This window comes from Oryx dammah, unplaced genomic scaffold (genome assembly GCF_014754425.2).
Source record: "Oryx dammah isolate SB20612 unplaced genomic scaffold, SCBI_Odam_1.1 HiC_scaffold_2, whole genome shotgun sequence".
Classification (NCBI taxonomy): Eukaryota; Metazoa; Chordata; class Mammalia; order Artiodactyla; family Bovidae; genus Oryx; species Oryx dammah.
The window spans coordinates 46,240,339-46,255,932 of record NW_024070186.1 but is presented as its reverse complement, the minus strand read 5'-3'; the positions used below and the strand labels follow the sequence as shown (position 1 = coordinate 46,255,932).

At 38.1% G+C, this 15,594-nt stretch overlaps 1 protein-coding gene across 1 annotated transcript in view; it reads right to left on the bottom strand.

Moving 5' to 3' along the window:
* Positions 1-4,673: 4,673 nt before the first annotated feature.
* LOC120868677 (TCDD inducible poly(ADP-ribose) polymerase) overlaps positions 4,674-15,594 on the bottom strand; it is a 28,727-nt gene continuing 17,806 nt past the window's right edge. Inside the window, exons 3-6 of the mRNA XM_040247472.1 lie at positions 12,839-13,007; positions 11,368-11,528; positions 6,636-6,914; positions 4,674-5,966 (exon numbers count right to left, since the gene is read on the bottom strand). Coding sequence (XP_040103406.1) covers positions 5,519-5,966; positions 6,636-6,914; positions 11,368-11,528; positions 12,839-13,007 — 1,057 coding nt within the window. The 3' untranslated portion in view covers positions 4,674-5,518. The remainder of the gene's footprint in view (positions 5,967-6,635; positions 6,915-11,367; positions 11,529-12,838; positions 13,008-15,594) is intronic.

The following is a 15,594-nucleotide window of genomic DNA, read 5'->3' as shown; positions in this document are numbered from 1 at the left end:
ACTTCCTATTTTGCATTTCAATCCCCTATGATGAAAAGGACATCTTTTTCTGGTGTTAGTTCTAGAAGGTCTTGTAGGTCTTCATAGAACCATTCAGCTTCTTCAGCATTAGTGGTTGGGGCTTTACATTCTATATCTCAGTCCACAAGCAAACATTAAGATTGTGTAACTTTCTTAGATAGGCTTGTGACTAAGCCACTGCTCTCTGTGACAGTAATTCATTGCAAAATTGAGTAACAATGTTCACAAAATCTGCATTCCCATTCCTATCTAGCACTGACTTATATATGCCTAAAAGTTAATTATAAATGAGACTACAAACTTTTTTTTTTTAGAAAATGCATTCATATGGGTAGAAATTTACATTTAGAAGAAATTCAGCTGCATTTATGAGTGGTTGGAACTAAAGCTAGTAGTTACTGCATTCAGTTGGCTTAGATCATTTAGAGTAATTCTCATTTAATTTACGGTTGCTACTCTGAAGTAGAATAGTTTATTGCACTCAGCTTAGAAATTATGACTTAAACCCATAAGAAAGATACTTTGAAATGCAAACCTTCAAGCAGGACCTTTGTCAGAAAAGTGTGGGTTAATGCCCCAAATCCATCACTGCTGCTCAAAAAAAATTTATAAACTGGTGGCAGCATAAGGAATTCATATTAGCTTGGAAGAGTCCCACAGTCTCATATAGTTGGATAGCATCTCTTTAGTGTACTCTTGCCACTCAGACCTGTTAAATACTGTACTTAATGTGCTGTGAAACACTGAAGTGCAGCTGATGTATGTAGACAGAAGGCCCAACCAATGACAATTTGGCACCTAAAACCTGTAAGAGAGGTTTCTGAACACTGTGTTGAGCCTCTGAGCTGATTTGATTAAGGCTAAATTTTAGGGTTGGATATAATTGAGGAGATAAACAGTTATAAAACTTGAATTTAGAAATAGTCCAACCCAGTTGTTTCCAGCCTATTGGCTGTAAACTTTAGCAGCATGTAGGAATTATTGTAAGGAGTCCATTAATACTCATGAGCCCTAAATCTTGTTGAGAAATTAAGTATATCCTACACATAAAATGTAGATATGGTTGTCATGTTAATATGAATTTGCTCTAAAAGATCACTGAATTCATAGGAGCTTTTGGTCATTTTCATCTTATTAATTAGGTACTTAAGCACAATTAGGACTTCCCTAGTGGCTTAGACAGTAAAGCGTCTGCCTACAATGCCTACAATACCTGGGTCAGGAAGATCTCTTGAAGAAATGGCAACCCACTCCAGTACTCTTGCTTGGAAAATCCTATGGATGGAGGAACCTACAATCCATGGGGTCACATAGAGTCAGACACAACTGAGCAACTTCACTTTAAGTACAATTAAGCCCTTAAAATTCTAACATCATCAGAGTGGGTGGCTATCTGCTCTGGTTTGGAGAATTTAGCAATATTCTAACATACAAATCTTCCACATTTATGTTAAGATTGGCTTCCCTGGTGGCTCAGAGGTTAAAGCATCTGCCTGCCGTACGGGAGACCTGGGTTCGATCCCTAGGTCAGGAAGATCCCCTGGAGAAGGAAATGGCAACCCACTCCAGTATTCTTGCCTGGGAAATCCCATGGATGGAGGAGCCTGATGGGCTACAGTCCATGGGGTCACAGAGTCGGACACGACTGAGCGACTTCACTTCACTTCAAAGCCTTAAAAGAGCTGCCATCTGAGAGTTCTAGGCGGGCATTAGTCACCCAAAATATATGCTGAAGAGTGAGTAAAGCAATAAAAGACCAGCTAATAATGGTGATGAAACTCTTCAATAGCATCTTCTTTCTGCCTATGATGATGATAGCTTGTAAGGTAAGCAAGCTAAGGAAAAGTAGTCTTATTTATTTATTTTGCCTGCAATAAGAGTACCTAAGTCAATAAACTAGATGAGTCTGATTTTAAAACCTGACACTATCATTGCTAAGGAAAATGCTTCTGGCTTTTTCTAATACTGAAGTATAGTTGATTTACAATGTTGTTTTCTGCTGTACAGCAGTGACTTATACACATTTAGACATTCTTTTTATTCTTTTCCATTATGGTTTATTCCAGGAGATTGGAAAGTTTCCTGTACCATACAGTAAGACCTTGTTGATATATGTACATCCTATATATGCTAGTTTGCATCTAACCCCAAACTCTCCGTCCCTCTCCCTTCTCCCCTCCTCTTTGGCAACGATACATCTACTTTCTATCTGTGAGTCACATGGCACCAATGAGTTTTTCATTTGTACCATATTTTAGATTCAACATTAAATGATATCATATGGTATTTTTGACTTAATATGATAAATGCTGGTGCATCGATATTGCTGCAAATGGGTATTTCATTCTCTTTTATGGCTAAGTAGTATTCCATTGTGTGTGTATACACACACACCACATCACCTTTATCCATTGATCTGTCAGTGGACATTTAGGTTGTTTCCATGTTTTGGCTATTGTGAATAGTGCTGCTGTGAACATAGGGGTGCCATGTTTCTTTCTGAATTGGTTTTGTCTGGATATGTGCCCAGGAGTGGGATTGCTGGATCATATGCTAATTCTATTTTTAGTTTTCTGAGGAACCTCCGTACTGTTTCTGGCTTTTAATTTGTATATAAATATTATTGGTTTGTATAGCATAAAAACTGGATTGTAAAGTCTCAAAGAACATTCTTATCATTTGTAGTCAGGAAGAAAACCTACAAAGATGAGAAAACTGACTACACAAAACCACTTACCTTCCTTAATTAATGGAAACCCCTCTGATTTAAAATGACCATACGTGACTGTTTGGGCATTATGTTTAAAAGTCATTTTCAGACCTAGTATCATAAAAATTTTTCCTCAAAGATCAATATTTCAGGCCCTAATGATTATTTTTGTTATCTAAACCATTTACTGAAGGAGGTTTATAGCAAAAAGGTGGATTGGGCTTTAGAATTTATAAATACAAAGGGCCCAATATTTATTAACCTTACACATGTAAACTTTCTCGTCCACAGAACTGTATGACACTGGAATATTAGTTTGCAGATTCCTAAAAATCTTAACCACAGTTCCAGCTTTCTAAAATGGTATAAATTACAGTGGTACCAGGAAGGAGACAGATTTGCTGAATCCCTTTCAGTGTTTTAAATCCATGGAATCATTACAAAATTTGGTCTGACTCCACAGGTCTTTGCTTAGTTAAAACATACAATACTATACATGAATTTAAAAACACACTGGAGAGAAAGTACATCAAAGAGGCTTATGTTTACCAGTCAGGTCACTTTAGGTTAGCTGAAAGCAGCTAAGGCATTGAGGGGGTTCCCTGGTGGCTCAGTGGTAAAGACTCCACCTGCCAGTGCAGGAGACCCACTCAGGTGTTTGATCCTTGAGTATGGAAGATTCCCCTGGAGAAGGAAATGGCAACCTGCTCCAGTATTCTTGTCTAGAGAATTCCATGGACAGAGGAGCCAGGTGGGCAGTTAATGAGGCTGCAAAAGAGTGGGACACAACTGAGCGGCCAAACAGCAGCAGCAAGGTGCTTGAGAGCGGATGAAATTTTTACACTTCCTTTTTATATTTCCTTCAACACCCGCTGAAGGGGACAACCTGGTAATATATATATATTTTTTTACTTTTGCTGTTTGCTAATATAAAACTTACCCTTTCCCTCAAGCACTTATCTGCAAAATATTTACTATTCTCTTGTGATTTAAGTCAATTGCCAGATAATGCACTTTTTTGCTGATTTCTCAGAGCACAAGTGTTTAGGCAGCAGTCTCTGGTTAGGTCTGTTCACTCATTCATTCAATCACACATTCATTCACTCAACTGACCAGCATTTACAGATCATAATGCGGCTGTCTTAAAGAGAACCAAAACAACAAAGTTTTTTTAAAGAATTACCAGAACTTTTATTTTTGCTTTAGTTTTATTAAAAAAATAAATATGTCATAAAGCTTTTTTTTCCTTTAGGGAGAAAAAAAGGAACAAGTTTCATAAAACCAAATAAGCAACAGTAAGATGTCTTAACTTGAAAAAGATTGGGAATTACTGGTTTACAAGTTACAACTGAATGAAAGGACAACTATACCAGCCTCAGCTGGCTATTTCATGCCAATGGCAGCAAACAAAAAGATCAACAAGGGCAAAATAAATAACTGTGTGGAAGCCCTGGTAAGTGCTTAAACAGGCCAAGTCACTGAGACATCAGGATAGATAGATCTTGCTTTGAACAACACAGAAGTTCCTGAAGAGTTGTGTATAAATGAAATAACTGCAAACATACTAGGAGAGCTTGGAATCTGAAAGAATTCCATAGTGAATTCTTTTGTGAACAACCACTTCCACTTTTGTAAATTCAGGTCTGTTTGCTTTGCTTAAGGCAAAGTACACCGAGCGGCTACCTCTCAGCTCAGGCAGAGGCCCGGTCTCCTAACACTGCTCCTGCTGGGTCAGTGGCACAATTTCCAAGTCTGTGTTTCTGTGAAGTAGTGTAAGATACAGAGTTGACCAGGGAACCCAGCTACACCTGGCAAAGCAGGCAGAGGGGTGGGGGTCCACCTTTAATATTTCCATGTCAACAAATACTTTTTTGAGATCTACTTTGTGCAAAGTACAGTAGTAAACTCTAACCAATTCAGTTACAGATGTATTAATTCTTTCTCTAAAACCTTCAGTCAGGGCCTACGTCTGGAACCCTAAAAGTAATACTTTTAATTCTTAAGACTGGCTTTAACCAAATCAGGTGCCCAACTCCTGCAAACTGGGGTGGACGAGAATGACAGACTGAGTTTTTTAAGGCTGAAGTTTAACAGAAGAACCATATTTTATATAACTAGTTAATGAAAAATTTTGCTGGTGACAAATTTTTCAAATGGTTCTTTTTTTCCTCTTACTTTCCCTAAACAGAACTGAGTTCTCAGGCAAACTCTGCAGAACAGTTAAAGTCATTGATTTAACTCTGTGGTAGGGTGACATATTTCAGTCCTACTGATAGAAACAGAAATTTCTTTCCACCCACCAGAATGCCATAAACTCATCCTACACCACAGCAGCAGTGCTTTGGACAGAGTAAATATGGTAGTACTAGTTCCAGTCAGTTTTAATCTTTGTAAATAAACTGGATCCTCACATTTGCTCACAGCCTCCATTTGGCCAAACTTCTACCAGGCTTAAGCCACATTTAGTTAGGCTGTTCCGTTTATTAAAAATGCTTCTAATAACATTGCTGCCTATAATGTACAGGTGTGAATGAAAAGAGTATGCAATCCGTAGTCTTTTCCACACTGAGTACACTAACAACAATTAGTAAATAATTAAAGAATAAGTGGTCATTTTAAAACTTGTGTTTTTCTTAAAAAAACTTTTTTTTCACTTTCTAGCACTTAAAAAAATGGTCTTAAAACTGCCCTATTTCCAGTGCTGTTCCCTACTCTGCCCACCCATCCAAAACCTGCTACAAACGCTGGATTGAGTTTATACAAATAATTTAGCAGTACCAAGATTTTTCAGATGGAAACAGTGTTACTGACTTCTTCATACTGGATAACAAAATAAGGGTAACTCTGGTCGTCATTAAAAATGACAAAAATCTGAGGCTCAAAGAAATTATCGACACAAGAGTCATACAGGTCACTGGTGACGCTGCCAGGGTTGACGGGAGGGGGCCTTCTCATGCCGTGACTGCCCATCGTGTATCTGCCAGTTAGCACTTTAGCCAGAAACATGAAATGGACTCCTTTGGAGGACTTCTTAGAAAAGTTATGAGAGTAGCTTGCCTTCTTTGCAAAGTAACTGCCCTGTCCAAACATTGTAGCATGCTTTCCACAGACTCGAGGATCAAAGTTGTGCTTGCAGATCCCATCTACCACATCCTGGGATGTTCCATGAAATAAATGTCTCTCATTTATTATTCTGTCACGGCCAAACATTTTCCGGTTCATATATTCCTTTTTCCTAATGCAAAAAGTGGACAGGGAATTCAGAAGAAGGAAGGTATAGATCAGTTTAATAGGCATGATATTCTCTTTATGGTTTCAATGGGGAGGAAATGTTAACATTGCCTTCAAGGGCAAAAATATCATCAAAGAGCATCCTGCAAGTTTAAACTTCTCTTTTGCACAGCAGACAAAAGCCCTTTCCCTCTTTGCTCCACCAAACATTTGTTCACTTGTTCTTTCATTTCAAATCTAGCTCTCATAGCTTACCTTCTCGGGGTGACTTCCTTACCTAATTCCACCAACCTGAATTCTGAGGTTCCTCAAATCTACATGCAAGCTCCCCCCTACCTAATTACATTAATTTGTGGCTGACCTGAAATACAGCACCATAAAGTGATCAATAACAAGGCCTCTGGTGCTAGCCTGCCTGGGTTCAAATTCCAGCACCATATCTTATTAGCTGTATGACCTGTGGCAAGTCATCGAACTTTTCTGTGACTTACTTTTCTTTCTGTAAAATGCAGACTGTAATAATCCTACTTGGAAGGTCTGTTATGAGAATTATGAATTAATATAAGAAAAAATATGACATTAAGTTCTATGCAAATCTTTACTATTATGTTCTGCATTTATCATTAACTACATCAAGAAAACCTCTTTTGAACTTTTCATACTGCTGACTCACCTTTTATATTTTTCCCAAAGAAACTGATTTTGGACTCTCAATATTTGCAAAATTCTGTATTTAAACTCAGGCACAGTCTTATGAAAAAGATTATAGATAATTCGGTAACTTTTGTCCTCTGCAGAAACAGGCACTTGGATGAAGTCCTGAGAAGGATGCATATAAACCCAAGTTTCAGGGTAAAAGTTTGCTGAGGTGACCCCATCTGGGCAGATGATCTGCGATGAGGAGGTTGCTTCAAGAGGTGGAGGAGCCTGTGTGGGAACACCACCAAGTGTCCTGGAAGGGAGAGGGAGGAATGTCCATATAAAACCTCAGCATAAGTCCAACTCACATTACACTGCTCTAACATTATCATCTGAATAGCTTAAATGCATATTTAGAAAACAACTGGCTGATACTCCAATATAAAATATTTTTAAAAATTATAGAAAATGCTATCAATTAAAGGAAAGAAAAAAATGTTAGAATGAACACTGTACAGATAACCTATTATTAGCTCCCCTCCGGCTTCCTTATGGAGAAAACTCTGGAATGTACTCCTGCAAGGCAAGCAAGCAAGCGCCAATTTATAAATATCTTTTCTTTGAGTCCTGGATTCCTCTTTTGCCTATATAGTTACACTCCATTTCAAGGTAACAACAATTTTATGTGTTCCTCAAACTTTGTTGTACTAAGCAGAAAACATATCACTACTAAAGGCTACTTAGATGGGGAAGCATAGTGAATGGAGACAGGAAGGCAGGTGGGTAAGAGGGAGCTTACAGGGAGATGACAGAAAATATTTAAAAAAAAAAAAGGCTTATACTTTTAGTTTTTGTATAAAAACAGATCATGGAGTAGGTATCAAAAGAAAGCTAACATTTATTTGGCATTGCTTGTTTTAAATATCACATTTAACAACAAAACCATCAATACAATTCAAATTTTATAGCTTTAGATGTGCTTAAAATAGAGCTAATTACCTTAAGCTCTAGACACTAGAATATCCTTGAACTTTAAATTCAGGTCTGTTAAAGGATGAGTTTAGACAAGCAGTTACTTATTCCTGCCTGATTAAATGATTTAAATCCTATTTCTTGGCCATTTTCAAAACAGAGCAAAAGGAAACAAGCAGAGATAAAGGGAATCCTAACCCTGACACTCAGATTCAGGGCAAAGAAGGCCTGCCAGTTATCTTCTGGAGCATTTTCACAAAGACCTGACAGATTCCTCCAGAGCCTTCCTTGCCTGGTACATTTTTCTGAAGAGAGGCCCCACTGCTTTAATCAAGTTCTGACAGGTACGTAACTCCTTAAAAAGCTGTCACTATTCTAGAGGAATGGCAGGACACAGACTGTAATCTCCTTATTTTAGCTGTTCCCTCTGTTCCTGCTCTGTGAAGAGTCTAAGTCCTAGCCCACCAGGTTCCCCAGTATTGTTATTGATGTTACCAACGCAAGTTTCTGGGTTGAAGGAGGAGAACAGGTTACAGGTGGTCGCAGCCGTACTGAAAACCTGGCACCAACACCAGAAGAGATGGCGCCTCCCCTCCTGCCATTCCCGCCAGGACACCAGCGCACAAAGCGGGAGCTTCACATCCAGCTCACAGGTGTTCCGACGACACACTGCAAGCTTCCCACAGACCCAGCCTTCTCTAGGGAGCCAGAGTCACGCAAAGGCCATGGAGCATGTACTCAAGGACCTCTGAAGAATGAATTCTCCTAATCTAAGGTCACCGTTTATCACTCTCCTTCCCTCCCCTGGCCATTCTGAATGACATTTCCTAACTTCAGTGATGAAGTAAAAATTAATTTTATCCTTTTGGGGAGGGGTCCCCAACCTCCTGGAGCTAATGCCTGATGATCTGAGGTGAAGCTGCTATAATAAGCATAAAAATAAGGTGTACAATAAATGTAACATGCTTGAATCACCCAGAAACCTTCCTCTGACCCCTAGTCTGTGGGAAAACTGTCTTCCATGGAACCCGTCCCTGGTGCCAGAAAGGCTGAGGATCGCTGCTTTCTGGGTCTCAGGCCTTATCAAGACCATGAGGTGACTGCACAGGACAGATGTCCTGTCAATTGAAATGGACTTCCAAACTTCAAACACTGGTATTTGTGTGTTTAGCTCAAGTATTCTAAGAATATTCAAGAATAAGATTTTTACTCAGTTCAGTCGCTCAGTCATGTCTGACTCTCTGCAACCCCATGAATCACAGCACGCCAGGCCTCCCTGTCTATCACCAACTCCCGGAGTTCACTCAAACTCACGGCCATCGAGTCGGTGGTGCCATCCAGCCACCTCATCCTCTGTCGTCCCCTTCTCCTCCAGCCCCCAATCCCTCCCAGCATCAGAGTCTTTTCCAATGAGTCAACTCTTCACATGAGGTGGCCAAAGTATTGGAGTTTCAGCTTCACATCAGTCCTTCCAATCAATACCCAGGACTGATCTCCTTTAGGATGGACTGGTTGGATCTTGCAGTCCAAGGGACTCTCAAGAGTCTTCTCCAACACCACAGTTCAAAAGCATCAATTTTTCAGCGCTCAGCTTTCTTCACAGTCCAACTCTCACATCCATACATGACCACTGGAAAAACCATAGCCTTGACTAGACAGACCTTTGTTGGCAAAGTAGTACTGCTTTTACTAGCCCTATTAAAAACCAGCAAGCACACGGAAAAAATTTTAACTATGAGAAACACTAGCTAAACTTGATTGTGGTAATAATTCTGCAATATATATAAAGTCATTACGTTGTGCACTTTCAACTTATACAGTGTTTTATGTCAATAATGTTAATACAACTGGAAGGGGGAAAAGGCAGGGAAACCCTTTAAAAAGAGCCAACTTTGCAGGAAACTCATGAGTTAAGCTTGCACACCCCCGCCCCAACCTCCCTACTCTAGCATTCCCAATTCTTAGGTATCTCTGATCCCCTGATAGTTACAGCCTTTTTGACACCTATGATTTTCCTGGACCTTCTACACTTACTAACACTTCAAAACAAAACTTTCTTCCTAACTAAGATCATAGTCTCTCCAGAAATCCATTTCTGAAATCTGTTTTTTGAATTGGTCCTCCTCTTTCTCCCCTCTAGGCCAGCCCTGGACTCTAGGGCAGACAGGAACTCAATGGCTGCATGCACCATCACACCTTGGTGAACCTGCTGCTACTCTACTCTTTTCCCACTGAAGTGTCTGCATAATCTCTTTGATTTGCTAAGCTCTTACTTTCTACCTGATGATTACTGTTCCAGATAAGAAGACTAAAATAGGAAATTTTGAAAGGGAAAAGAGTGACTTTCTTTGTTCTCTTGTAAGCCAACGTTATAAATAGGAAGGCCGTATTTGTGGCATTAACTCTACTACTGCTCATACTATTTTTACAGTTCATACTTCTACAAAACAAGTCTAAGATTAAAAAAAGGTGAAGGGAAGGGTATTCCGTAATTGCCAGTCTTAGGATCGAAACAAATCAATTTTCACTCTTCCGTAAAACTCTCCCAACAATGCAGCATTGAACGAGCATTCTTCCTCCCACTCGTAAGCTGCATCATGCTTGATTGGCCCAGCATGCCAAGCTGCGGGTCTCACTGATGAGCTCTACTGTCTCACTAGGAGGACAGTATGTTCCTAGCTACTGGACGCTGACACTGTCCCCAGCTGTGCTAGTGCAATTACAGAACGGCATTTTTATTAGTTTCTAAAAAAAAAAAAAACACAGGGTAAAATTTTCACACCTAAACTAAGAAAGCACATATTTACCTCAAGTTTAGAAACACATATTTCTAAAATCTGCCTTACTGACAAACTGCTTTTAGGTACTAAGCATTTCAAGGATTTTTGTTTATATTTTGTTTTTAATGTTCCCTTTGCAATCTCAGAATTAGAATCATTAAGACTACCATAATGACATGCGAAAAACACACTTCAGACTTGAAATAAACTACTAGTAAGAATATAAGATGCCAACCACTGTTACCCTAGATCTCCCCAGTTCACAAAACCAAGTAAACCAAGTTGTATTTTAAAAATCAAGCTCTAAATATGATCTATCTGACTACAGTAGATAATGATTTCCCTAGAGACACTACCTTTCAGAGATGGCCTTGCTAATGGCAGTGTGCCCCAGCTTTTGCCATCTATGGAGATGGGCCAGTAGGCTCTCTAGAGAAAAGCAAAATGGCACTGGGGAAACTGGAAGGAGAGCGCACCTTTAATTCAGAAGGATGAGTTCAGTCTCAAACCTAGAATTATGACAGGTACTTTCAATGAGTGTTACAGGAAAATGGGCCTTACTGAGCAAATGAGAATGCAAATTGCTTGAAAAGGTGAATTCTCTCCATGCAAATTCACTGAAGGGAGACGAATGGAGAACACTACCTTGAGGGACAATTTCTACTCGCCAAGGCAGTTTACCTGGCCTAGAAAACAGTCCCATAACATGGAAGGGTATCTCAATCTTCCATGAAAAGAGGCAAATGCAAACTCTGACTTAATCTAGATAGAACTACTTTTAGTTGTGGAAAAATGTTTACTTTGCTTTCTAGTCCAAAAAAATGCAAGAGGATGCTCATTCTTTTAGTGCTGGGTTAATTATAGCTCATCTGAACTCTATTTTTGGAAGAATTAAACTAAAAGAATAACTCAATTTCACATTTTAGAGATAATCAAGTTAGTCTTTTAAAGTCTTTTTGGCATTAAAAGTTATACATTTACATAAAATGGTGAGAATTTCTGCTGCACACTTACTGTAAATATGGAAGCAGTATAAAACAGGAACGGAAAAGGGGTCTCCTTTTTATTTCTCTTCTGAAGAATGAGTTGTGGAGAATGTAGTGGTTGTTCCACATCATAAATCGGACTTCTTTCAAACCTCGAGAGTTGGCTTCTTCAATCAATCGAATAACAGACTATGGAGGAGAAAACAGAAGGCAAAGAAAAAACACAGTGAGTTAAGCAATAAACAGTCACTATAAGATAGGAAAAATGTTAATGTAACAAAAGGTAAAAACAGTTAACTTTGCTATTAACATCAGAAGAGTGCCAAAAAGTACAGTGAATCAAATTATTTCCTGTTATAGGCAGGAATTTTATTTTTTTTCTAAGATGCAGAACAGAAAGATGCTTCCATGGATCTCCCACCTTATGAAACATGTGAAGGGTTAGTCTATCCTAATTAGAGGCCCTACAAATGTCCTGGAGATTTTATTGTTTCTATTCCTTAAGAGAGTTTCATTAGAGGATTAAAGATGGTAGTATATACTGCTCACATAAATCAATTAAGTTCCAAACCCAAGAAACCTCTCAAGAGGTAAAACACAAAGACAGTCCAACACATTGGACTATCCAAATATACTTTAAACAGCTTATTCTTTTCAGAAGATACTAGCTACTATTGACTACTTAAGAATAAGAAATTTTAACTCAATATTATGTTTTATACTAATTAACATACTAGGTTGTTTTCTTTTGCTGTTTCCTTAAAAGAAAATCTAAGGTAGATAAGTCAGTTCTCCCTTTCTGTAATGCTGGAAATGAATTTAATCAATTAAAGAAGTCAGATCTTTGGAATGTGAAATTAATCTTTAAATCCATTTCAGGGCAATTAATTGTGACTCAGAATTCTCATTCAGAGGAAAAGTAAAGTACCATCATTTTAAAACCTCACTGTGTAATGGATGAACTATTCTTACCATCTCAGACTACGGATACGTGTGCACTTGTTATAGAATTTTAAATGACTGATTTGCTTGACCACATGGTTCAATAAACATTTTCAAGTACTTCTTCCAGGGGCTTAAGGGCAATTGTTTTCCCCAGTCTTCTAAAATGCTAATAGTGTAACACATGATCCAATCACCAGGAGCCAGATATAGCCAAACATTACACTAGTGCTCATCTCATTAAAATTACTCCAAAGTTGGCACTGAGTCTGAATACTTATCACAGTAAATACTTGGTCCCTATTGTAATAGGATACTGGGAAAAGCATTTTCTCTCTGATAACCATGGTATTTCATTTATGGGCTCCAGGAAATTAATGGTAAAAAAATACATTTCCAGAAAAATCAAGACAGAAAAGTATTACTCATTGTCAACAAGACTCAATTTTATATCCATAAGCTCTTTGGTTTGTGGTTCTGTCTAGTCATTGTCAGAAAGGAACAGTGAAAGACAAAAAAATTTAAATGCACTTTTTGGAAAGGGATTCTGTAAATACCTCAGGATACTCCCTCCATCCAAAGTGGTCCCTACAGAAGAATTTCCAGACTGTGTGGTAAATAGAGTTGGCATTGCTAGAGGGTGGTGTGGACAGCCTTCGTAGTTGGTCAAATTCAGCTGTTTCATACACATTCATGGCATTCAAATCTGCCCAAAATTCTTGTCCTCTAAAAAGACCCAAGAAAAAATGAACTGTTAATAGCAGTACATTTGCAAAAGAGAAATACCTAAACATCTCATATGACATCACAAATATCTAGTACAGCACACTGCAGAGTTTTCAAAGCTTGTTTTGTTTGGAGTAAAAAGATATCACTGTGAGTGGTTTCCCCGTTTCTTTTATGTCTTTTCTTAACAAGACCCAAACGTCCAAGCCAGGGAGCAGGGATCGATTCTATCCTACAGCATCACTGGCCTGAACCAATCAACATGGTCCTGCTCTTTCCGCCACAGTAGGATGAGCCAAACCTGGTCTCAGCCAATCAGGGAGTCAGCTCTAGGACAAAGCTGACATGAAAAGCAGAGAGAGAAACAAAAGAAACTTCTCTTGAAGCCTGTCTTTTTTTCAGAGGCATCAGTTCACCTAAGCAAACACAGGAATACACAATACTGCCTGATGAAAGATAGGAAAAATAAAATGACCTCAAATGAGGCAAGTACTGCTAATCTACCTAACATCATCTTTTATTCTGCGGGTGGAAAAAAAAAGGTTAACAAAATATGATGAGGAAACATAGTCTGGATTATCGTTAACGCTCAGCTATGAGAACAGTCTTGTCATGTTCTATGGTCTGCTGCTGCCACATCCATACTTCACTGGGGAGGGGGATGGTCCCACTATATAAATGAGAATCACTTAGATTTATAAAGGGTGGTACAAAAAACTTGTGTTTCTTTTTTAATGGACTTCATCTAGTATTTGACTCATCTGAACCATTAATGGCAAAATGTTCATTTTTCTTGTTGTGTATATTTCAAAATTTCCCTAAGAAAACATAACATCACAGCTATAAGCAGTGACTAAGTTTTTAAATGCATTGTTTCATTCTTTCCACAAGTTTCTAAATGAATGTCTTTAACACACGTCCAGATACTGCAGATCCAGTGGCACTCAAAACTGGCTCATATGAAATCAAGGTGTTTGGACAGATATTCCCAATAATTGACATGTTTCTTGTCATAAATTAGGATTTTGAAAAGGGTATGAATTTTGACCTATGGGTTTTGTTGGTTACTGTGAAACTCCAGACTCTGCTCTTAGAACACTTGTTCCAAGGACTGTTAGATAGGTACTCTGCACAAAAAAACATTCTGTGGTCAAGTCTGAAGAAGTTGTCTATACAGAGTTAAACAATTTACTTACTGCAGCTACTCCTCTGTCCCTTAAATATGTGAAGGTAGATCTGAAGTATCAATGCCATGATGAGGGCTAGAAAGTACTCTTCCAAACCTATGACAATACTCTCCCTTTTACCATGAATACCTATTAACATCTCTCACTGAACACTCCTGGCAAATGTGAGGGAAAGAAAGTATTTCCTACCCTCCACCCCAATGTTCATAATTTGTGAATTAGCTTCTCTTTGGGAAAAAAACAAAAACCAAAAAACTCAAAGTCATATACGAACTGATGCGGCCATGGAGCACATAACTTGTAAAAAGCAGTTATGTTCCTTTAAAAATTCCTGAAGAGCTTCCCCAAATCCTAATTTCTTACTTAATTTCAAGTGAGGATTAGAATGCCTAATTTCATCCTAACTAGCAGGATGCAGTCTTAAAAAGAACATATAATTTTAAGTGTGAAATGGGAAGATAATAAAATGCAGTTTATATCACATTTGAACACTACTTTGTTTAAAATTATTTATGGTAAATAGGAATACATAATCCAGAATTTTAAAAAAATGTTTCTGGGAAACTCTACAAAAAAGAAAAATATTGAAAACTGGAACTCCTATACTGAAACTTCACATCAAGTTGCTTTAAACAATTTTCCCTTAATTTTAGGAGAATCTGATGTTACTGAGTAGAGAGATATTAACCTCTTTCTTCCTAAATTCACTTCCAGTTTCTAAACAGATTTCCCTGCTTTATTTCCCAGTAACTGTTTCCAATTATGAGTCAACAAATCCTCAGTAGTTTCTTTATGGAGTTCTCAGCAGTGCAGTTAATATGTTAACATACACTATACTATAAACAGCCAATGCTTTTTGCTGTTAAAGTATCAGATTTTATTCTGGACATCTCTCTAGCAATTTCTGTTTATGCCTACGTTATTAAGACTTCATAGATAATGATTTGCATGAGAAAGACATCTAAACCTGCAGCCTTTGCTATATTCTCTGAGCACTTCAGTCTTTTGGGCATTATGAAATTTCTATGACAAATCCTAATTTACTACAATCAACTATTCTGTGGATTGATGTATCAAAGTACTGTTTTAGCTCTATTTGAGTTTCAATATGATTTTCTAGACTTGACAGAGACAAAATAACAAATTTGAAAAACATTAAATTATCTTTTTATAAGATTAATTTTACCACCTGCTCTCCCTTAAACAGGGAATGCTTAAAAAATCCAAAGCCAAGAGTTTTTATTCTCTTCAATCTGCATCAGTATAAAATTCATCCAACATGAAAGCCAAATGTTCAACATTCACCACTCTTATCAAACCATTGTTTTGTATTATCAGAAACTGGTTATGAGTCGTGTGTATGGAAATGGCGAGGGTGGGCTGTTTTAGGCAATACACAA